At 37.9% G+C, this 26,192-nt stretch overlaps 1 protein-coding gene across 1 annotated transcript in view; it reads right to left on the bottom strand.

The window, feature by feature from the left end:
- Nucleotides 1-26,192, bottom strand: part of LOC139145779 (uncharacterized) — a 300,693-nt gene that overhangs the window by 140,813 nt on the left and 133,688 nt on the right. The window contains exon 16 of the mRNA XM_070717084.1: nt 15,200-15,352. Within this exon, the coding sequence (XP_070573185.1) occupies nt 15,200-15,352 (153 nt within the window). The remainder of the gene's footprint in view (nt 1-15,199; nt 15,353-26,192) is intronic.

Genomic DNA, 26,192 nt, shown 5'->3' with positions numbered 1-26,192 from the left:
TGCAAAGTGACTTTGGGACGTGTTTGTTCTGCAGGCGGCCTAGCTCCGTGGACTTACAAACTAGAATTGTGTTAACACACAGTTCCTTATTATGGGTAAGGATGATAAATACCAAATCGATCATTTTCTGCCGAATTTTCAAAATTCTCTGAGAATACGCCTTCAAGTAAGGCCCATCATTGAGATGCGTCACTAGTTCAAGATAAGGAATGGTTTCCGTGTAATTCACGATTTTTAAAAATCAAAACAAATGCATGTGGCTATCCCATGTCAAATCAAGGAGCTTTTGTAAACATCGTGGACACGTTTGGATTGCTATTTGCATAATCCATCTTGAGTGACACAACGTTGCGTAATAGTGACATTGTTCGGCCTCTCCAAAATCCAGGATTACTCCCGCCTGTCAAAAATAAACTGTACCAATGTTTGTTGAAGCACAGTCCCAACAATAAAACGTAAAAATAATGTTTGTTGAAGCAGTCCCTCCGAAGCCTAGTCCAATAAGTCAGTTTTCGACATATAGAACTGTTTCCGCTCAAAACGCGTTGCAGCCAAAAACTACATGTTGCGTGTTTTAGTATGTTTCACGTCTGTCCATACCCTATAGACTGTAAGACAACCATAACTGTTCTCCATCCAACTTAGTATTACGACTGAAAACCAAAAAAATGCGTCCACTTCTGTTAACATTTTACATGTGTGTCGACACGCAAGAAAGTTCCACACTCAAAATTCTTGGATCCTGCTCCAAATGAAATTAGGGCCAAAAAAAACCAAACCAACAACCACGACTTTTTCTGGTATATATTGTCAGTCAATACAATGTCTGACATTCAAAAACTGTTCCAAGAATCCCAACCTATGATGCCGAACATCAAATTATTATGTCCGTTTCTGATTATATTTTGTATACCTGATAAAGTCTGACATCCAAAATTGTTCCTGCTCTGAACTAATTGTAACCGAAAAAAACGAAACATCTTTTTTCTGATGCAGTGATTGTGTTTTACACATCGGTCTAACTCGGTAAAGTTGTATTGTAAGCTTATCATGCACCGTCGTCAGTGCATCTGAACGTATAATCACAGTGAATAAAGATTACATCCAAGTACCTCACCAAGGGTTTCAGTGTCGTTTTATTTTGGGAATGGTTGCGATGTCACAGAATTTGACAGTCGATCGGGCGACATTCTCTCCCATGAACTTGTATTCCCCCGAATTGTGCGTGAAAAAATACGCCGACCTCTCCTTGGACCGATTGGGAAACGTTGCCGGGTAACACATGTCGACTTTTCTACATTACGTTTGAATGACCTCGCTTAGGTTTGAAATCTCCACTGACTGACCAGAGCTAGGAGCAATTCAAAACCAGACCACGGACCCTTTTTGAGCAGATATTCGCAGCATATGCATGTACCAATGATCAAATGATGGGTCAAAGGCCATCTCAATTGTAAAGTACTAGTATGCAATAATTTACAGTCCAAATTCATGTCCATATGAGCTTTTTCAAATATTTCCGATTTTTGTTTGACGAAATTTTAAAGTTTGGCAAGACTTTATAGGAACATAAACCAAACAAGAATACAAAAATAATTATGTTAACTCAAAAATTACATCATCGCCGCACTTGCTATTTCAAATCGACAACTGGTTTATCGCGTAGATGATCTCAACCATGCTGAGAAGTGCTGCTGGCCTATCCACTGCTCTCCGTACCTCAACGCAACGGGCAGCAGTTACGAACGAACAATGCCATTTCTGGTTTCAACATGTCAAAGAAGGCGATATTTTAGTGTTGAACCGAAGTAAACGACCCGAATTTTATTATTTGTACAAAAATTAATGTTGTGGGTTTTTAAGAGTAACGCATTCTGTTAATATTCCCGTGGTCACGGACTCACAATAAACTTTCACTTTTCAGAACAAGTTGCCTTTGTAACTCTCCGAGACCCACGATCGATCAAATTGTTGTTTGACCAAATGTGAAATGTCGGCGAATACATTTTACGAGCCAAAAAAACCCCAGACAGATAAATAAATTTAAATGAACTCAAAATCCGTGTCTGGGATTTCCTTTATATGCTTTTGTTTTTTTGTTATGCGCTCTTGAAGGTGTTAGACTAAGGTGCTTTTCAAGGAATTGTAATTTTCACGCCATATCATTTGAATGCAGCCACCAAGAAAAAATCGCAGACACAGATTTGAAGGATATTGTCAAGGCTTGTCAATGAACAAATTTCAACCTGAAAGCTTGCAGCATGCTCGCTAAAGGGGGGAAAACCGTTTTTTGGAAGGTTCAGCAAAATGCTTGCCACATGACTCTTATACAAACAAGTCATCGACAATGACATAGTCCCCACTTGTAATAGAAGTATTAGTCTTGATGGGGCAGGGAAATGTGGTCATTAAGAAGTATGACTGGAGTGTATATGTTGAGATCTATGGGGATATAAGTCTATGTCATTGTTCCCAATTTGAAACACATGAGGCATGTCTAAGTTATGGTTCTAAATCGGAAAATAAGATCAGACCTCTAGCTGTATTGGCCAGCCAAGAAATACATATGAGCATAATAAATGAGGTACAAGATGTGACATCTTAAGGTTTAATATCCTATCAAAATTGGAGGGTATAGAACTTGTGATTACTGAGTTATGCATGTATAATCAAGGTCAAAGGTCATCGAGGTCACGTGACATTTTGAAAAAAAAATTGTATTGCTAATTAATCCCTATATGCCCAAAATCAGACCTCTAATTAATGAGGTAAAGCGTGTGTTATCATAAGGTCTCCCTTCCTACTAAATATAAAGGACATAGCACTTGTGGTTCCTTATTTATTGACATAAACGTATATTTTAGGTAAAAGGTCATCGAGGTCACATGACATTTTGTCAAAAAATTTCTATCCTATAGTTATCCCTATATACCAAAAATCAGACATCCTGCTCTATTGGCTTGGTCAGAATTAGATATGTGCATAATTAATGAGGTACAGTATGTGGCGTCATAAGGTGTCCCATCACACCATACATAAAGGGTGTAGCACTTGTGGTTACTGAGTTATGGACGAATATGTATGTTTGAGGTCAAAGGTCACCGAGGTCACGTGACATTTTGTCAAAAAAATTATATTGCTAAGTTATCCCTTTATACCAAAAATCAGACATCCAGCTCTATTGGCTTGGTCAGAATTAGATATGTGCATAATTAATGAGGTACAGTATGTGGCGTCATAAGGTCTCCCATCATACCAAACACGAAGGGTGTAGCACTTGTGGTTACTGAGTTATGGACGAATATGTATGTTTGAGGTCAAAGGTCATGAGGTCACGTGACATTTTGTCAAAAAAATTCTATTGCTAAGTTATCCCTTTATACCAAAAATCAGACTTCTAGCTCTATTGGCTCGCTCCAAATTAGATATGCACATAATTAATGAGGTAAAATATGTGGCGTCACAAGGTGTCCCATCATACCATATATAAAGGGTGTAGCAATTGTGGTTACTGAGTTATGGACAAATATGTATATTTGAGGTCAAAGGTCACCGAGGTCACGTGACATTTTGTCAAAATATCTGAGATATCTGCGTGAATGGATGGACTCATGGAAGGACATGACCAAATCTATAAGCCCTCTGGACTTCATCCGTGGGGACTAAAAACTGTGTCACTGCATCCTTTTTGCAATATGAATACGATGAGAAATTAAATTTTTATTATTCTTGGCCTTATACATTGGAGTCTATGGAGAACTGACATATACATGGGAGTCTATGGAGAACTGCCTTATACATGGGAGTCTATGGAGAACTGACTTATACATGGGAGTCTATGGAGGTGTAAACTAAAAAGTCCCCTAACACAGCCAAATTTGATCGCATTGTGAAACAAATTGATGTGCATCTGTATGGGGTAGGGTACTATCCTTGTGCATGGTTTGAAAGAAATTGACCAGGGCATGTCTGAGATATCTGCGTGAATGGACGGACGCACGGACAGACGCATGGACATGACCAAACCTATAAGTCTCCCCGGACAGTGTCCATTGGGACTAATAATGACCGTATACTGTGCTTGGTCGGATTTCTCTATATCAGGGCTTTCAGAAAATATATACTTTAATATGGGTTTTGGACGTCTTCAATTGAGAAACAAATAAAAATCTGAAAGTGTCTAAAAGGTATTTATCATCCGTAAAGAAATCAATAAGTTCTTGAAGTTTAAAGTGTACATGTACTTCTTAATGGCATTCTTTCAAATCTATAGTTTAAAGTATATTTCTTTGTAAAGAACACAAAATAGTTGAGAGTTTTCACACATCATTTGTGAATTAAGCTATATTGTGAGTTCTTTCACTTTCATCTAAATGATATCATTAGAGAAACTAACTTATCCTCAACTGCGCCTAAATGTATTTCAGAACTTAAAAGTAGCGTCAATGAAACTTTGCTCACATTTGGTTACATGTGGCAAGCCAGAATGAGTATATACACATATTCATAGTCAAGTGCATTTATTTGAACAAATTTTGAAGCGTTGACGTGTCCATTGAAGTACGAAATGGTTGGCAATTGTTGCAACCATTGATCACACACACTTACACAATACCATGCAGCCTAGTACATCATAATTAGTGATATAATCTGCCATGCTAAAGTAAAGGTGTCCCTTGTAATATTGTATTGCATGGAGTTAATGTAGACAATATTAGGTCTCTCTATTACTATGATCTATGGTTACACAAATGAAGACTAAGGTAACAAGTAACAATGGGCTTCCTTTGGAGCTTCCACTGTTAATGATGCTGCCAAAGCTACATGACAAAGGTATGTCCAAAACTGCCACCAAGCCAGTTACACAAGCATAGCAGACAAATGGGGAAGCTTACAAACACAAACCTATAAACACCAAGAAGCTTGTGGCGTCAAATATGTATATCTGTTTTAAAGCCCTTCTAACCAAATTGAAGAGCATCAAACCAGGGGTTTGTGTAGAAGCCATTACTTGACTTACAAAGACAAACCATTCCATAAATACACAATTTTATGACAATTAATGGAAAGAAATATAATCCTTTCCAACCAAACCTCCAAGCTTTTTTTCATACAAAACTGTCATATTTACATCCACAGAGGTAAGAGTTTGTGATTAATAACCTGACCTTGCTGGATTAAGCGGCAAAGTTTGCTGTCTATACAGATGAGACTTTTCATGAATTACTTATGTCATCCTACATCTGGTAAATGAAAGGCTTGTTGTTTACAAGATCTGTATAACAGAACTTCTTTAAAATTCACTCACAGCGACTTCCATGCAACTCTTCATATAAAATATTTTATTTTAGCTGCTTTGTTAAGACAATCTGACCAATGTCTATTGAGATTTTCACCAAGTTCACACTTTTGTTGCTCATTAGCATTTTTAGTAACATTGACTTCATTTGAACAAAGACTAGTTTACAGTTGAGCACATATCTACCACAAATACACAAGTCATGTAATTATGTGCAGCCATTCTCAATTTTTTGCAATTGGACCAGGGACTTCAAGAATATCATATTTGGCAAAACGTTGCCCCAATTACTAGAGATCTCTACCTCAAATTTCCTTTAAATACAACGTATAGATATTTCCAGGGTAAAATATTTGTAAAACAGTGTGTCAGCTGCACTGATTAAATATTAACAATAAACAACGACTTTCTATCTTTCTATCCCAACATATGTACAAAATAACAAAGAAATAACGCTCTTATCAATAGAACTACTGCAGATTATGAAATATCATTTTTTTCTTATTCTTTTATCAACATCTACAAGATTCCATTGTATTATTGGCAACCATAATTAGCATTCATTCCACATTTTGCACTTCCAAACTTTCGCTTAGAGGAGGCAGTGTTTGCACTTCCACTAGACAGCAAAATGGCAAATTGATTCACTCACTGAGACAGTAAAAACAATTGCCAGACTGGTTACTCAAAATTTGTAACATTCATTCACTTCATCCTAGGGACCGTACGCATTGTTCTATGTTCTGTTACATTGCGGTAAATGTTTTGACTTCTTGGGGAGTCTTTGCCATAGGACTACCACACTCGTTCAAGTATAATCTTCTCCATTGATTTCAGAGTATAATGAGTCATTTAAGTTGGTAAAATTACGCAAGTGAGTTAAGGCAGGGGTCCAGCGGAGGTCCAGACCGAATTTCGAGTTGAATTTCATTTCTCAAAAACTACTGGTCATATTTTGATGAAATTTGGTATACATACGTAGTTTTGAGAGTTTTTTCAGTTCATGTCACTTAAATTTGCATGAAAGGTGTCACGTGATTTTTATATTGACATTTTCGCGCCAAAATCGCCTATATTATTTATCGGCATATTCCAACTTGTAAACCACATTTAAACTATGTTCTTTCGGCATATGATAATAGAACGGGTTCAGCACAATCTATCTACATCCTTTACAAAGACAAATTCCTGAATTAATCACCTCAAATTTGCGCCAAATACGTACGATTTGTAGGAAAAGTCGATTCTTGGTTGAGTTTCTGTGATTTTTTAAAGAAATGCTACCAAATCATACATGGTATAAGGTATTGTTGAAAAGATATTTTAAGCCTAAGTTTGGGGATAGCAAAATTTCAGGAAAAAAATGCGATCTACAAGTTGGAATTTTCGAAAGAAATTTGGTCGCTTTGTGCGCGATCGGGCCATCTTGCATGCAATCCAAAAGGTCATGACCCCATCGCCTGTTACTGAAACAATTTGTAATTTTAAGTTGAAAGTGGCTGCACACATCGTCCCTCTTGACTTGTTTTTGCTTTAATGTGTTTTCTGTCTGTATCGGGTAAGGTTGTTAGTGAGAAAATTAACGAATTCGTTGTTATAGCCATGGTGAGACGTGGAAGTATGCCTCAGACCACCGTGACCTTTTGACCCCCACGTTTCCTACCAGTTCGTTCCTTAGTGGCTTATATAAACATGGAGGTATCAAATGTATCTCCATGACATAAGCACATCTCTTCCTGAATTTTATATTGTATCTATATTGTTGATGTCTGCATTCTTCTTGCAGGGAAGCAAGAATACTCATGTTTGGATCGTTTGATGAATTAGAAATTAAAGAAACAACGGAGAGCATGAACTCAGCATCGTATCTTGATCTATTTATTGAAATTAGACACAATGCAATACACACCAAGTTGTATGATAAAAGGGATGATTTTAATTTTGAAATCATTAACTTTCCCTACTTGACCAGTAATATTCCGTCGAGTCCAGCTTATGGTGTGTACATTTCACAACTACTGAGATACTGTAGAGCTTGTGATTCATATGGAGATTTTCAAGAGAGACACAGCTTATTAGTCTTAAAGCTGGTGAGACAAGGATTTTCACAAAGTAGGTTGGTTAGATCTTTTAAGAAGTTCTATGGTAGATATGGAGATCTTATATCTAAATATGGCAAATCTGTCACTCAGATGATGAAAGACAGTATTCCCGACTTTGACTCAGAACAGTAATTTAGCAGATAGCTGAATTACCGTACAATAACTTTGTCACACTAGTTCAATCTTGACGGGTGTAGCATGCTAGCAGGGTACGCTTACCCATTCCGGACACCTGGTACCACCACTTATATAGTGGTTCAAGATTGTACTACCGATTTTGTCAGTGATCTTATGTTTCTTTGTGTGTTTGTTTTTACTGTTTATTGGACCTGGTAATTTATTTGCCTTGAATGATAATGATTGCTGGAATCGATTTGATGTCATATTGCCACACCCAGGTGGACATGTCTGCTGGTGGATGCAAGTCCCCGAGCATGTCAATAGCCTGGTACTTCCACAACCAAATGTCATGAGTAAATATAAAGTTAATACCGGTTTTGGTCGAGACCGGAAAAATAAAACTACCCCTGATGGTTTGTTCAGGGCAAACATCCATTAGCTGGACGGAGCCCTCGGATTATAATATCGGACATACTCATAGAAAATATAGAATGTGATTGCTCTGTGTCACCGTGTGCTACTAGAAACTGCAAAACTTGCAACATTCTTATTTCAGATACTGTGACACAGAGTAATCTATCCAAAAAGACTTACCACACAAAGGCATTTGAACCACTCTCTTGCCAATCTAAAAACATCATCTATGGCATAGAGTGTTCTTTGTGTGGTTTAATATATGTTGGAGAGACCGGGAAAAACTTTCAAAGAGGATGTGTGGGCATAGGTCTGGCATAAATAACAATTTGCCTACCTGCCTATACACCCACTTTAATAATCCTCTACATTCAGTTTTAAACATGAAAGTTAGAATATTGGAAAAAATCTACCATCCTTCCAATAGTTCTAACTAAGCAGGAGCTATCGCAAACAGCGTGAACACCATTGGATCACTGAACTCGGCACAGCTATGCCATATGGCTGTAATGACAATGTTCGAGGTGTGGGTAATCTATCAAGCCCTAGAGGGAAATCTGTCAATGTCATGGGTTTGTTCAACTCTCGTCCGAGAAGACGACGAAGCCATGGTCATAGACATGGTAATAACACTAGAAATCCCCAGTTCAGTGATCTCTTACCCATGCTTAACCAACCTTTTGGTGTTCACAAAATAAGAACTGAGCTGTTTGGATGTTCCTTGCAAAAGTTAAGATCGCTTTTGTTGACTGTTGATAACATGAATTACAATCTGGAAACACCCGAACATCGGTTAATATCTATTATTATAGATATAGGCCATCATCGGCTATTTAGACCTGTTCGGACGGACAGCATCAACAGTCAGCAGAGGATGTTTTTCCCTGTACGGTTTGTCAACAAAGGAATTGACAGTATTAATATCAGCAATATTTTACACAACAAGGATGTCATTGATAAAGTTCCTCCACATTTTAAATTTCAAGAACCACCTATAGTTTCCTACAGCTATTCTAGAACTATAGGTAGGAAACTATTTAATTACAACAAGGTTTTAAAGGATCTAGACCTGGAGAACATTCATGACATTACTTGTGATTGCACGTCATCTTCCTTTTGTTACAAGCCGTATGGTCATGTAATAACTGGTGACCTAAACATCGTCACGAATAATAAACTTCGGCAGTTGTTCCAGTATGGCCCTAAATATCGTGAGCCACCAACCATAAACTGGAACTATAATTTTAAAATCATTATGGATGCTGCCGAGACTTATGCAAAGAAGTGGGCCTCTGTAGAAGATGAAGACGTTGAGTGCCTCTCTGACTGGTTACGTACTGTCAGAGATAAAGTTCAGAAACGTATATCACGTCTTCGTTCTTCATATACTGTCATCAAGACAACATCTTCATTTGATGACTCCACCATACGTGAATGCCTAGATGCATTGCATGATAAATATGTTGTCGTGCCTGCAGACAAAGCTTCTAATAACATCATTTTTGTCTGCAAGCAATTCTACATTCAGTGTTTGATGAATGAACTGAAAATTAATTCAGGTGACAGTAATACCACCTACTGTCCATCAAGCCTGTCCAAACAGGAAATATTTGATAATCATTCATCGGTTTTGAATGCATTTGGCATCAAGCTATCAAATGATGACAATGTTCTACCTCGACTATATTGGATTCCCAAAATCCATAAGAATCCATATAAGCAACGTTTTATAGCAGGTTGCAGCAGATGTACAACCAAACGCTTGTCACAACTCTTGACCACAATTTTGTCAACCATCAAATCTGGTCTGGTACGATATTGTGACAAGGTTTATGAACGAGTGGGATTAATCAGATGTGGATATTGAAAAATTCTAAAGAATTATTACATACTCTAGATACCAACAAAAGCAAGTATGGTTCAATCCGCACATTTGATTTTTCTACACTTTACACCACCATCCCACACAACAAGCTTAAAACTAGGTTGTCATCATTGGTTAAGCAGGCCTTCTTTTACAAGAATGGCAGTCGTAGGTATGATTACATTGTCATCAAACACAATTCAGGCTATTTTAGTAACAACAGTGATGCCAAATGCAAATACACTGATACGGAAGTAATTAAGATGCTACACTTCCTAATTGACAACATATATGTCTCATTTGCCGGTATGACATTCAGGCAAACTATAGGCATTCCTATGGGTACAAACTGTGCACCACTTCTTGCTGATTTATTTTTGTATTCATATGAAGCTGAGTTCATGCAGACTCTTCATAGTTCAGGATCTAAAAGAGTTGCAAAGTCCTTTAATAATACCTATAGATATATGATGATCTCATCAGTTTGAACAATCCTGGAATTTCTAATTACCTCCATCACATATATCCAGATGAATTAGAAATTAAAGAAACAACGGAGAGCATGAACTCAGCATCGTATCTTGATCTATTTATTGAAATTAGACACAATGCAATACACACCAAGTTGTATGATAAAAGGGATGATTTTAATTTTGAAATCATTAACTTTCCCTACTTGACCAGTAATATCCGTCGAGTCCAGCTTATGGTGTGTACATTTCACAACTACTGAGATACTGTAGAGCTTGTGATTCATATGGAGATTTTCAAGAGAGACACAGCTTATTAGTCTTAAAGCTGGTGAGACAAGGATTTTCACAAAGTAGGTTGGTTAGATCTTTTAAGAAGTTCTATGGTAGATATGGAGATCTTATATCTAAATATGGCAAATCTGTCACTCAGATGATGAAAGACAGTATTCCCGACTTTGACTCAGAACAGTAATTTAGCAGATAGCTGAATTACCGTACAATAACTTTGTCACACTAGTTCAATCTTGACGGGTGTAGCATGCTAGCAGGGTACGCTTACCCATTCCGGACACCTGGTACCACCACTTATATAGTGGTTCAAGATTGTACTACCGATTTTGTCAGTGATCTTATGTTTCTTTGTGTGTTTGTTTTTACTGTTTATTGGACCTGGTAATTTATTTGCCTTGAATGATAATGATTGCTGGAATCGATTTGATGTCATATTGTGTCTGACTCTGTTCATTAACCCTTGTCAACTCGTTCCTCATGCCGTGGATTTTGGCCTCAGGATGGCTGACGTAAGGATTTCGTTTGTACGCGATGATCGGCCTTTTCTATGTGTTCGAAGTTCCACACAGTGCATATGGGCTATCTTTTGTTGTGAACACTAGTGTGTCCTTTGTCACTTCGTTGGCCCGATGATGTTCCAGTTAGGAACTTTGTTTGTGATATGATTTTAGAGATTTTCTGTTGTTGTCTCATGTGTGGGCAGTGTTGTTTTTATTAATATTCATGAGCCCTAATGCATATTCATGATAACGTTTGACGCCCATGCCTTAACCTACTTGCGTACTTTTCAGGTCAAAGAAACTATTAAAAGATGTTAGAACCATGAGACAAAGTTCCCATAACAGCAACATTAGGAAAATGGCACAAATTTTTCCAGTATCTTCATGAATCTTAGTCCCTCCATCCCCTGTAACTTAAGATCCTCTCCACAGTCACGTCCACCATTGTTTACAGTGTCACTCACGTTCACGATGTACAGTAGGTTGTCATCGTCTAAACAGGCAATTTCAGTTATTTTCAGCAATCATCCTTTCTATGTTTTTCTAGAGTTTTTACCGGTGACCATTACAATTTCCACTGTTTATGTTGTTGTTTTCACAAGATACAGACCTTTTGATCTTGGAAAGTCCAGTTGCTTTATGTGCATGCAATGCACATGCCAGTTCACAGTTCACGCCATGCTGTTAAACGGCAGCATACATGATGTCTTTATTGAACTTTTTTTTTCAAGATATATGATTCAGGCGAAAATATCTCCAAAATTTCACTATGTATCTAGGGAATATGTACTAGTCAGTTTGATTTGAAACAGCAATATAAAATACTGTGTCACTAACTCACAATGAATTGCTGAGTTTGGTCTTTTTTGGCCATGGTTGTCTATATAGTATCAGTATCAATGTGATCATGGTACACAAATTTATGAAGATCACGAGAATGTATCTTTTCAGTATTTTGTTGTCCTTTACCATTTCTTTGGTCAATTTTTGAAAATGATTGAGTGTTCAAGGGATGTTCAATAATCATATATGAGAGTTTTGATGTGAAGTATTCATTTAATTGAAGTAAGCAGCACTGAGGATACATATGATGATGAGAAAGTGGCCGACTTCTGAAATGTTTGTTTATCATTACTCTATTTGTTAAATTTATATGACGTTTAACCACCAAACCATGTGACCTATCCATACACCTTCAGCAAATGGGAAAGTGCTCATGCACCCTAAGGAAGACATGAGGAAAGTTTTAGTTCAAATGGTGCAGGTCTGGAGAAGATGATTTTTTAACATTATTCTGTGGTTATCATAGCTTTTTCGCAAAAACCAATATGAATATGGCCACCAAACCATGTGACCGATCCATATGCTGTTTACAAACTTGATAGTACTCACACAAGTGATATGACATGAGCAAAATTTCAGTTCAAATGGTGTGTTGGTTCTAGAGTTTAAGATTTTCATAGTTTAAATTTGAATTTACAAAAAATCAAATATGGCAGCCCAACCACGTGACTGATCCAAATGCCTTTTGCAAACTTGATAGTGCTTCCTTATGTGATGACATGTGTAAAATTTCAATTTAAATGGTCTGTTGGTTCTTTAGTTTATATGATCACTTAACTTTAAGATTTTTAAAATTAAATTGGTATTTTTTGAAAATCCAATATGGCAGCCAAGATCATGTGACCGCTAAAGATTTTATTTGCAAATTTGAAAGAACAGAGGACATATTTGCTATACACCAAATTTCAAATTGATCAGACCCCCAGGTCACCAGGGACAGCCAATTTAAGGTTTTGGGAAAATCCAATATGGCTGCCAGGTCACGTGACTAATTAAAAATTCAAAGTTTAGGTGCACCACTTCTTAATTGGCCCTGGTCACTGTGCCAAGTTTGAGAAGTGTACATGCAGCAGTTTTCTAGATCTAGGCTGGCAAAGAATAGACGGAAGAAGAAGAAGAAGAAGAAGAAACCAATAGGGGCCAAGCTGATAGGCTTGGGCCCCTAACGAGTGCAGAGGTCTTTGAGAAGTGTACATGCAGCAGTTTTCTAGATCTAGGCTGGCAAAGAATAGACGGAAGAAGAAGAAGAAGAAGAAACCAATAGGGGCCAAGCTGATAGGCTTGGGCCCCTAACGAGTGCAGAGGTCTTAGGCAATATTCTTATGGCAGGAGAATTGTTTCAGTATGGCTTAATATACTTACAGACCCACTATATAAACAGACATACATCAAAAGTCAGCATAGAAAACTGCCATCTACATTTTTGTGTCTTTGCCATCTGTCTCTCACACAAGATTGACACATACAGGCAGTTAGATAAAAAATCCTATTAGACAAGCCGTTTCTGAGATGATGATTCATTGACTATGCAAAATAGCAATAATTTGACACTGCTCAATGCCTTTCTATAACTGTCACAGTACATCTGTATATGAACAGCATGTATAGTGTCCATCAAATTTGACGCAGTGTTACTGGATGCATTATTTTTATGGGGCTTGGACTCACAATACCTACTGTAACAATTAATACTAATTCAACTGGCATAGGAAGCAATACCTACAGCTAAAATCCCTCCAAATAAATGTTTCAACAAGTTGCCTTAATAATCATGCTATTGTTTAACAAGTCATCGTTGATGACACAGTCCGCATGGGTACATTGATTACAAGTCCTTGGCAAGTATAGAGTACTGTTCAATAATTTGGTCTGTGATTAAATATGAGATCCATGCTGGTGAATACATAAAACCAATGTGGGCTGCCACTCTAAAAGGTCATCAATTAGTGATTAATCGACAGGATATTGCCAAACATTTTTGCATTCTATTATAACATTAATTGATTATCTCGTGTACCACATTTCATGAACGATTCTGCCAAGTGTCAATGAATTAATATATTACAACACTGTGAGATCAACATCTGTAAAAAATTTCATCAAATGGAATGAAGTGTTTCTGGACATATCACTCTTAATTAGGAATGTTCATTACATATGTAATTTAAATATTAATTAACATTGCATAGTGTCTTTATTCAATGTTAAAGCAATGTGAGCTCAACATCTGTACCAAGTTTCATGAAATTTGATGAACCATTTCTCGCCATACCAGCCTAATTACAAAAATAATTTATACATGCAAATCAGCAATTAATTGACACGATACTTCTACATATTTTTGCATGCCATAACACTACTGGAAGATCAACATCTGTACCATGTCTCATCAAATTTGACGCACTGGTTCTGGAGATAGCCCACTAATTAGGAAAATTTAGTTAATATGCAATTATCAATTATTTCCCATGACACTGTTAAGTGTCTTGTACAATACCATGAAACAATGTGCTAAAGATCTGAATCAAGTTTCATCAAATTGGCTGCAGTATTTCAGCACATATCACCCTAATTACAAAAATTCATCAAATATGCAAATTAGCAATTAACTGATGCAATACTGACATATCTCATTGTGTGCTATGAGAGATCTGTACAACAAATATGTTTCTCAAACAGTCATTGTCAACGACATAGTCACTGCTTTTTTGATGAAATGGCCGTCACACGGCTATTTAAATCCAATCACGAAACAAATCGAAATGCATATGTATGAAATAAGGAATAATCCTTGTACTATAAAGTTTGAATGAAATCGCTCCAGGCATCTCTGAGATATCTGCATGAATGGACGGACGCACAGATGCACGCACGGATGCGAGCACGAACATGACCAAACCATAAGTCCCCCCTCCCCCTGACACTAATAAGGTGAGGCCTACCTCTGGGCAACATAGTGACAATATTTCATTTATATTGGCACTTAACATAATTATCATTCTAGTGAGCTACAGATGTTAACTTTAGGACTATTTTTCTCTATTGTATCGGCTCACAAGTCATAGGCACTTCCTTCTGTAGCTGTATGAGTCTACCACCTGCATGATTTCTTTGTCTAATAAAGTTCTGGTATCTATAGTTATTAATACACTGCAATTTGAGTAAAACACTATTGATAACTTGAATACTTAATTACTGAAAGACTTCTCTGGTAAACTGTTTGATTGTTTTAGACAATAAGCATACAACAAACAGTAGTGATTCTAAAACTAGTAGATAACAAATTTACCTACCACACGATGAAAATGTTGCAAAGAATCCTCTGTTCATGCTTCCAAAAGCATTAGATTTGAATTCCACATGCATTTTATTGCTTCTTCCAATTATCTGTCTGGGAATATCATTACCACAAAACTGACCATGACTACACAGCTTACCATTGATATCTGTGATGATAAAAAAGAGAGACATTATGGGTAACTCAGAAACAATCAACATTCTCTTGATCATACAAAATTTATATACAAGCAGCTTCCTTCAGCAAAGCTAGGTAAATGAAGGAACAATCACGGGAAACTTAAAGGGGAAGTTCACCAAGGCTGATTTATATATATGTGCTAGCTTTGGGGTCGCTTATTCTGGAAAAGCCATTTTCACCATTTATAACTCACATGAATTTTACTAAAATGGACAAAATAGTACTAGTGCCTGATCTTCCGATGGGCATGGTATATTGTCATTTATGTTTTACACAAGGCTGTAGTGTGCACTTGCATAACTATTGTTAATGTTATGCAAATACACACAGCCTTGCGTGAACGTGTGTGAGGGGACAATGCCATATACCCATGAGAAATGTCCCTGCCATATCATGTGATGAAACCACCAAGCTTGGGTTCTTTTTCCAATGATTTAAAATACGCTGCCCTAAACTGCAACTTCCGGCACTATTTTTGTCTGTTTTTGTAAAATATTGCTTGAGATATGAGTAGTGAAAATTGCTTTCCCAGCATAAGCAACTCCAAAGCTGGCACATATGGAACAAGTCATTGACAATGACATAGTCCCCACTTCTAATAGGAGTATTAGTCTTGAAGGGGCAGGAAATGTGCTCATTAAGAAGTATCACTGGAGTGTATATGTTGAGATCTATGGGGACATAGGTCTATGTCATTGTTCACAATTTGAAACACATGAGGCATGTCTAAGTTATGGTTCTAAATCAGAAAAAAAGATCAGACCTCTAGCTGTATAGGCCAGCCAAGAAATACATATGCGCATAATAAATGAGGTACAAGATGTGACATCTTAAGGTCTAATATCCTATCAAAATTGGAGGGTATAGAACTTTTGGTTACTGAATTATGCATAAATATGTATAATCAAGGTCAAAGGTCATCGAGGTCACGTGACATTTTGAAAAAAAAAATTGTATCGCTAATTAATCCCTATATGCCAAAAATCAGACCTCTCTAGCTCTATTCGCTTGCCCATAATTAGATATGTGCATAATTAATGAGATAAAGCATGTGTTGTCATAAGGTCTCCCGTCCTCCTAAATATAAAGGACATAGCACTTGCGGTTACTTATTTATTGACATAAACGTATATTTTAGGTAAAAGGTCATCGAAGTCACATGACATTTTGTCAAAAAATTTCTATCCCTATAGTTATCCCTATATACCAAAAATCAGACATCCGGCTCTATTGGCTTGCTCAGAATTAGATATGCACATAATTAATGAGGTACAGTTTGTGGCGTCATAAGGTCTCTCATCATACCAAATATGAAGGGTGTACCACTTGTGGTTACTGAGTTATGGACAAATATGTATATTTGAGGTCAAAGGTCATTTAGGTCACGTGACATTTTGTCAAAAAAATTGTATTGCTAAGTTATCCCTATATACCAAAACTCAGACCTCTAGCTCTATTGGCTCGCTCAAAATTAGATATGTGCATAATTAATGTGGGACAATATGTGGCGTCATAAGGTGTCCCATCATACCATACATGAAGGGTGTAGCACTTGTGGTTACTGAGTTATGGACGAATATGTATATTTGAGGTCAAAGGTCACCGAGGTCACGTGACATTTTGTCAAAATATCTGAGATATCTGCGTTAGCGGATGGACTCACGGAAGGACATGACCCAATCTATAACCCCCTGGACTTCATCCATGGGGACTAAAAACTGTGTCACTGCATCCTTTTTGCAATATGAATACGATGAGAAACTAAATTTTTATTTTTCTTGGCCTTATACATGGGAGTCTATGGAGAACTGACTTATACATGGGAGTCTATGGAGGTGTAAACTAAAAAGTCCTCTAACACGGCCAAATTTGATTGCATTGTGAAACAAATCGACGTGCATCTGTATGGGGTAGGGTAATATCCTTGTGCAAAGTTTGAAAGAAATTGACCAGGGCATGTCTGAGATATCTGCGTGAACGGATGGATGCACGGACACACGGACATACGGACGCACGGACATGACCAAACCTATAAGTCCCCCCGGACGGTGTCTGTGGGGACTAAAAACTAAGCCTTGTTGAGGGACTTCCCCTTTAAACTCACTTTACTTGGAATCATAAGTTATGCTTAACTTATTCATGCTGGTTTTATAAGCATATTAAATATGATCTTATCATGTAACTGTGTATGCTGATTTGCCAACAGTAGCATATAAAGACATAACATATAGCTGGTTCCTGAACTCTTTAAAAGCCATGGGCTTAGTAAAAACCCCTGACTTTGTGAGCATTCATTTTGAATATTAGTGGTACATGAAAGCAAGGCAAACCTGGTAAATCCCCAAAGATTTCAATATATATATATTAAACAATACATACCTTTCAACTAACTGCCTATTTGATTCTTATCTTATGCAGACGAATAAGCTTCTTAACACTTAGAGGGTCTTATTTACACTATAAAAGCCTGCAACCACTCCTATTAAAGCATTCAGTTACTGGCCTTCTAGCCTCCCACAAACAAAGAATAAAACATTCCCAGCTTGTCCAAACAAAGTCTATTTCAAACAACTCATGAAAAAAATGTAAGCAAATGTGAGGTAGAGTGCCTTCAACAACATACTCTGAGTTCCAAAACAAAGTGGGACTTATTTAGTTGTCTGAGTACTTGAATTTGCATACGCCAAGTAAACCTGCTCACTAGAGACTTGAATATGCTCTGAATACACTGCTTACTCAGACTTGTATATGCTGAGTACAATACCCACTTGGACTTGAATACGCCAATCGAGTACCTATTTATAGAAAAGCAACGCTGGAAAAGCACAAAAAATACTAGATCTTGTGATAAAAATATATGTGCAAACAGTGTATAGACGGAACTGCCAGTCAGCTCATAAAGGTTGTTTACAACTCGATCTGTCTCTGAGCTCTGTACTTTGTACAATATGCTAAATTTAAAGTCATCGTCGGTGTAGCGATTATAAGGCAAATTATGAGTTTGTCTTTTCTTTTCATTAAATACAGGCCTTTCTAGCTTTCATTAACAGATCAGAACATAATTTAATATTATGTGTATCTATTAATGAGCTATTTGGATTTGTCAACCTTACCGGATGCCAACAAAACAACAATATTTCATCATCGCATATCATCATGCAGAGACCATTTTTGAATGACCTGACCTGCGACATCATGATTGATTCAATTAATATCGTTTTTAACATATGGCTTGGCAGAAGCCATGAGAGACTTGCTCAAACATTGTAGGCATGCAAATGTCATGATAATAATCTTTACGGCCCTGATACGGCTTTTGCGGCCCGAGGTCGTACGGCGGAAGGGCCCGGGCGTGCGAGGGCCCGTACGCCGTACGACCAAGGGCCGCAAAAGCCGTATCAGGGCCGTAAAGGTTTTATCATATACCTTATGGAATGATAAATATGTAGTTTACATAATATTCAACATTGTTTAGGAGATAAAAATGCGTGCGATATTAAAAATTCATCATCATTTGTGTCAGTTTTTTCAGAAATACGATGGCCGCTTCCCGTCGCGGATTGACATACATGATGACGTCATTTGTTTACCTGCAGAATTCTGGAACGCGCAAAGCAACAGCCGTACTGTACGTGACCAACAGAGAGCAAGGCTGAAATCGAGGTGTAAGAAGGACAAAAGCGTGATGTCAGTTTCTGGTAATTTATACTGAACAGGCACGCACTTAGTATACACAGGATTTCACTATAATTTAGAAATAAAAGCCGATGTCACCGGCGCGGCTCCAATGTCGCCACGCGCAACTACGATCTGAGCAAGCAGACGTTTTCCTAATCTCGCGCTGGCTTTGTGTACGAATGGAACGTTTGCGGATAGCAACGCGCGTAGTAACCAGAATCTAGATAGTTCAGAAATGCACGCGATTGCCCATATTTGGGCACCGGGCCGGGGCGTGATACGTAAAAAAAATACACAGATCTGAGGGCGCTTTCTTCCATAGCTTTACACAGGCACATGAATGTAGGTATATGATAAAATAAGTAAAGTAATCAGTTTTTGAAACAAATGAGCACTGTGCTCGTCCACGGTAAGAGTTGAGTGATATCATGAGGTCTTGAATGACCTGACCTGACCTGACCTGTGATGTCTTGCCAACAATTTCAATAATGGAACGATTGCAACTGCCACAAGTTTACAGGCTTTATTGTAAATGTCTGGGTGCTAATAGCTTTGCTTTAATCATGGTTAACATTGGGCAGAGACCAACGCCAAGACCACTGATCCGTGCAGGCCACTACACACTGCTTTGCCTAAGGGACTGGTCAGTTTCTTCGGCCTGGGGGGGTGGATTCATGGGGGGGGGGGGGGTTCACCCTGTTTTTGAAATGCCCAATAGGGGGGTCAGAGTGTTTTTGAATTTCGACACAACCTCATCATTGCCTAAAATGCATTGTGTCAGCCACAAATTTCATCATTCAGTTGTATTTTTTCGGCGCACCCTTCGGGCGCGTAACTTTAATATTCAGACATATTTTTCAGCACACCCTACTTTAACATATCAGGCATACATATATCAGAGATATCTGTATGTTCAATATTTTTCAGCGTGCTCTTCGAGCGCATTACTTTAATATATCAGACATTTTTCAGCACGCCCTTCCTGTGCATATACAAGACATATATATCAGAGATATCAGGATGTTTCATATTTTTCTCCGTGCCCTTCGGGCGCCATACTTTAATAAATCAGAGATAAATGCCAGAGACATCTTGATGTTTGCTAAGTGAAAGTGTACTGTTATGAAATATGCATTTCATATGAAAAGCATGACAAATTCCTGATACTTTTCTGTTTTCTCTATGAGAATTCAGTATGAGAAAGCAACATGCACGAATATTTCACAATAGATATTTGATACAGTGACTTATTTTAGAGATAGAAAAATGACAAGATATCTTTTGTTCTCATTGATGCAACTGTTTTCCTTTGTGTCTCAGATTTTCTGTAGAATGATGCTTTTTTATGACCAAAATAAAAGTTAAAAAGGCATTTTTTTTCATTATTAGCTGTGCTTTTATGGTTTCAATGTTACAAGGAAAGGTCATCTCAGACACTGAACACACCAGATTTGGCTAAAATGCCTCTCTATGGCTGCTCAGGAGAGTTAATTGGATGGCTGGCAAGTCTTAACACCTACCAAAATTTTTGATTTACTGCTTTTTCCTCTTTGATATTAATGATTGATATTAATGATTGACATCCATTTCTGTTCAGGACATCTGGTTAAGCATAGAAAGTGTGAAATACATTCACAGCTCATTCAAAATGTACTATTCAAACTTTAAGATTGACACTTTGAAATTCCTATCTTACAACTGACATGTCAACAATTTCATTAAAACACAGAATGACTGTCAAAATATAAATGTATGTAAAATATAATATATATATATATATATATATATATATATATATATATATATATAAATATATAATTTATGTCCACCTTTTGTTTTACAGTTGTCGCGTGCGGGAGGGGGGGTTCACCCTGTTTTAGAAATTTGGAATGGAGGGGTCAGCCACTTTTTGACGTCAGCAAAAAATAATCCACCCCCCCCCCCCCCCCCCCCGGCCGAAGAAACTGACCAGTCCCTAATCGCTCGCTATACTTACTGTAGACATTACCTAATCTGCATCCGCCTTCCCTCAATCTTGCTATCTAAACTATTTGCATCATCTCTACTGATTGAGTCATTACCCATTTTACATATCAGTGGGGTGAACACTACAAATCAGCCATTTTAACATTTGCCACGCTCAATTTCACATTGTAAAACTTCAACCATGGTCAAGACAAAGAGAAGTAAAGAGGCCGCACATGCGCAGCCACTTGCTCATCGACAACATCGAAGAAACGCACAGCACTTCTCGACAAGTACCTGCTCCAATCAGCCTTGACGGAAACCTCAACCACCAATCCTGCCCGTTGAGGTGCCGACAACCATCGCAGTGTCAGCCAGTCCAGGAACAGTAGACCATATCGCCAAACTCAGATAGAAGCCTGCATTGTAACTGCCATCGATTCAATCCATGTGAACTGTGTTCAACACCTGCCGACAATACCACAACTTTGACACCTCTTTCAACACTCAACCATCAATTCCAGCCCACTGGAGCGCTGTCACCCACTTCAATCATTGTCATGAGGCCAGCAAATATTGCAGCTCCATCCAGCTCATTACTTGCCCAGGCACAGCCAATTCAAGTCATTACCCTAATTATGGCCACCAACAACCCACCATTACAGTTACCCATACTACACAGCATATCCGGGACCAATCCACTGTTAGCAGCGTACATACCTTACAATAACAACACAGACAAAATGCCCACACCAATGTTCCAATCCACCCAGTCAGCCGGTTACAATGCAACATTGTGGTGCCCACCACCAAGGGCCATGTTCCATGGGATTGCTGTCATGGGCCTGTAGTGGGTGCCAAGTAGTATGCTGCCTAATGTGCGGTGGGACCCTGTACTTCCGTTCAGGATGCCACTCGATGCCCCCGCTGTGGCAGTATGCATCCTGGCAACATGCTGCCCTCCCCAGAGGCTAATCAAATCTGTGAGTGGCCTTGGGGAAAGGTGATGATGACGCCCGCATGTGACCAACTTTTCGACAATACTCCTGACAATGACTCAGGATGACAAAAGCCCTCCTTAAAAAACTTCGCTGCCAGCATCTTTCTACTCAATGCTTTACACATTGCACAACAGATTAGGACTACAAAACATTGTGAAAATGAAACGTTGCTAATGCAATGCAGATATGGTACCGCAAAATGTTGAAAATATGACTTACTTGAACTTATTTTATAATTTTTACATGGGGAATGATGTGTTTTTCATTTAAGCATGGTCGCCTATTTTCTAAAATTCTGCCCTTCAGCTATGCAGCCCATAGATGTCTGTATATTTGCCTAAGAAGAACAGGTGTTTATATACACATATGTATTGGGTGCTATAGCTCATTTCAGAGGCCTGATAAAAATTGAAAAAATAGCTGCAAAAATACACATTCAATTGAAGATTTCATCACAATAGAATCATCCCCAAGAATGTGCCAACCAAAGCTATTAGATGAGTAGCTTTTAGAGAATGAAATATTTTGACCAAAAATATATGGCAAAAATTGTAAAAAACAAAATTGCAGATTTCATCATGACTTCAATATATCATATTAAAATAACCGATTGGAACCTGTACACCAAATATCAAAGCTACAAGACCAGCAGTTTTTGAGAAATAAATGTGACAAAAAATTGCCCCAAAATATAGAAATGCAGATTTCATAAGAATTTCAATATACTACATTTGGTTCATCTGTAGGAACCTGTAATATCAAAGCTATCAGACGAGTATTTCTTAAGAAACCCATTTTTTGACTGTAATGGCAAAACTGCTCTACAAATACAAAATTGAAGATTTCATTAGAATTTCAATATACTACACTTGATTCACCTGTAGAAACCTGTATACCAAATATCAAAGCTATCAGACAAGTTCTATTTGAGAAACACACTTTTGGATGAAAAATGCCAAAAATTGCCCAAAAATACAAAATTGCAGATTTCATCGTTATAACAACACATCATAAATAAGATAACCCCTAGAAGCCTGTATACCAAATACCAATTTAGACAAGCTGTTATTGAGATACAAATTTTTTGACCAAAATTGGCAAAAAAGTGCCCCAAAAATGAGGTATGTAAGGGTAGCTCAAACCCCCAACTGGGACCACTAACTGGGACTCCCACTTGGCTCAAAATGAACTCTGGGACCGGTCCCAGTTGGCTTCCACGCAAGTGAGGTTCAGACCGAATTTCGAGCTGAATTTCATTTCTCAAAAACTACCGGTCATATTTTGATGAAATTGGTACACATACGTAGTTTTGATAGCTCTTTCAGTTTATGTCACTTAAATTTGCATAAAAGGTGTCATGTGATTTCTATATTGTCACTTTCGTGCCAAAATCGCGTATATCATTTATCGGCATATTCCAACTTGTAAACCACATTTAAACTATATTTTTTAGGGCATCTGATAATAGAATGGGTTCAGTACCATCGATCAACATCCTTTACAAAGAAAAATTCCTGAGTTAATTGCCTCATATTTGTGTGAAATACATACGATTTGTAGGAAAAGTCGATTCTTGGTTGAGTTTCTGTGATTTTTTAAAGAAACGCTACCAAATCATACATGTTTAAGGTATTGTTGTAAAGATATTTTAAGCCTAAGTTTGGGGATAGCAAAATTTCAGGAAAAGAATGCGATCTACAAGTTGGAATTTTCGAAAGAAATCTGGTCACTTTGTGCGCAATCGGGCCATCCCGCAAGCAATCCGAAAGGTCATGACCCCATCGCCTGCTACTGAAACAATTTGTAATTTTAAGTTGGAAAGTGACTGCACACATCATCCCTCTTGTCCTGTATGTGCTTTAACGTGTTTTCTGTCTGTATCAGGTAAGGTTGTTAGTGAGAAAATTAACAAATTGGTTGTACTATAGCCATGGTGAGACGTGGAAGTATGTCTCAGACCACCGTGACCTTTTGACCCCCACGTTTCCTACCAGTTCATTCCTTAGTGGCTTATATAAACATGGAGGTACCAAATGTACCTCCATGACATAAGCACATCTCTTCCTTAAGTTTATATTGTATCTATAGTATAATGTTGTTGATCTCTGCATTCTTCTTGCAGGGAAGCAAGAATACTCATGTTTGGATCGTTTTGTGTCCGACTCTGTTCATTAACACTTGTCACCTCCTTCCTCACGTCGTGGACTTTGGCCTCAGGATGGCTGATGTATGGATTTCGTTTGTATGCGATGATCGGCCTTTTTTATGTGTTCAAAATTCAACACAGTGCTTACAGGGCTATCTTTTATTGTGAACACTAGTGTGTCCTTTGTCACATCGTTGGCTCGATGATGTTCCAGTTAGGAACTTTGTTTGTGATATGATTTTAGAGATTTTCTGTTGTTGTCTCATGTGCAGAGGGCAGTGTTGTTTTATTAATATTCATGAGCCCTAATGCATATTCATGATAACGTTTGACGCCCATGCCTTAACCTACTTGCGCAGGACCAGTCCCAGTTGGCTTCCAGGACCGGTCCCAGTTTAACTCTTGGACTGGCCGCAGATGTGAAGTTAGTTAACTTAAACCATAATAATAATGGGTAAGAGGTTTCCCACCCCACTATATGCCTTTTATAGCAATTGTATGCAATTATTCTGTTCATGTTCCCTGTGCTGTTGTGAAAATTGTGTAAATTTGTGTGGAAAAGCTAACATCTCCCAGTTTCATTCTAGGACAGTGGTCTTATTTCATTTCTGGGACTCGTAGTTTCATACCGGTAGGGCTATGACAGACACACAGAATGAAATAGAAAACACTGAGACAGCATATGCAACACAGCTACTAGCTGTCAATGAAGTTTTGAAGCAGTGCGTGTAGTTGACTTGTTAATTTGTATTTTCAAAACCCTTTGTCTGAAAATGTTATCACCTCATTAATGTTAATTTCCTCCCATAACAATGAAATGATTCTGCTGTACATGCACTTCTATGTTGTAGACCTAACCATTGATGGTTGCCTCTCTCCTATTTTTTATGTCTATCTGTTCAGAAATAAGGCTAAGTCCAAATTAAAATATCACCAATACTTCAAATGAAATGCAATTCTATTAAACAAAGCGTGTTTTAGTTTAATGTTTTGTATGCCTTGATGAGTTGCATATACCGTCTTGCAAAGTTATTTTCATCTCCCTTTTTCATCAGTACACAGTCTTTCTATCAATAAGATTTCTACACACACCATAGCACAGGACGTACTATTGCTAAGATTGTGTTATGTAGGTCATTTACCCCACACTCATCATGACCAGAGTTCAATTAGTCTAGAACATTCTCAAGGTCACTGCCCTTGATGACCTCACAACCTTGAATTCAATTAGTCATGTTTGGAATGTTCTGGAAAGTTGATTAGTTGTGTAAGGGAGATAATTTTAGAACAGTAATTAGCATGTCAATAAAAGTTCTAGATTGTTCTTATATGCCTTTATAAAAGGGACGTGCACAGCTTCCAGTCAGACTTTTGGGATCGTGTCTCTTGTGTGTTACTAAACTCCAGCAGTAGTCATTCTCAAGACTTTCAAGACCTTCACTGTCAACGCTGGATTTATACTGTGGACTTTGTGCAGCTTCAAGCCTGCAAGCCAAAGGACTGTTCATTCATCCGACTGACTGTTACAACTCTGAGACTGGAGCTTTGCCGTCCCAGCTGAGATAAGTAGTCTGTACACTTTTAAAGCTTGTACTCTTCCCTAACTTAGCAATTAGTTTTGTTTTCGTAATAAATTTTGTTTAAACGGAAACTGCTGAGTTCACCCTTTTGTTCGTTTTCTCTGCACGTAACAAATTGGGGCTCGTCCGGGAGACGAATATTTTGAGCCGTTTGACAACATTTTGACAGCCTTTTCAAAACTACTGTATACTGTGAACTCAGCGAAATTCAATCATGGCGGAATTCAAGCCAGACGAATTTATGGATGACCTTGATCAGGACACATTTAATTCCCTCAGAAAAGACAACCTCATAGCACTGGCAAATTTCCTTAAAGTAGATGTCAAAGATCTATGCGCAAGCGAGAAATACAGTTCAAGATTGCAAAACATTTAGTTAATTTGGCCATTTTGAGGAGTCTGCCTTAAAAGATTATGAGCCTGAGTCTTCCTCTGAAC

Source organism: Ptychodera flava, chromosome 12, assembly GCF_041260155.1.
Source record: "Ptychodera flava strain L36383 chromosome 12, AS_Pfla_20210202, whole genome shotgun sequence".
In the NCBI taxonomy this organism is placed as follows: domain Eukaryota; kingdom Metazoa; phylum Hemichordata; class Enteropneusta; family Ptychoderidae; genus Ptychodera; species Ptychodera flava.
This window is presented reverse-complemented; position numbering and strand designations above follow the sequence as displayed.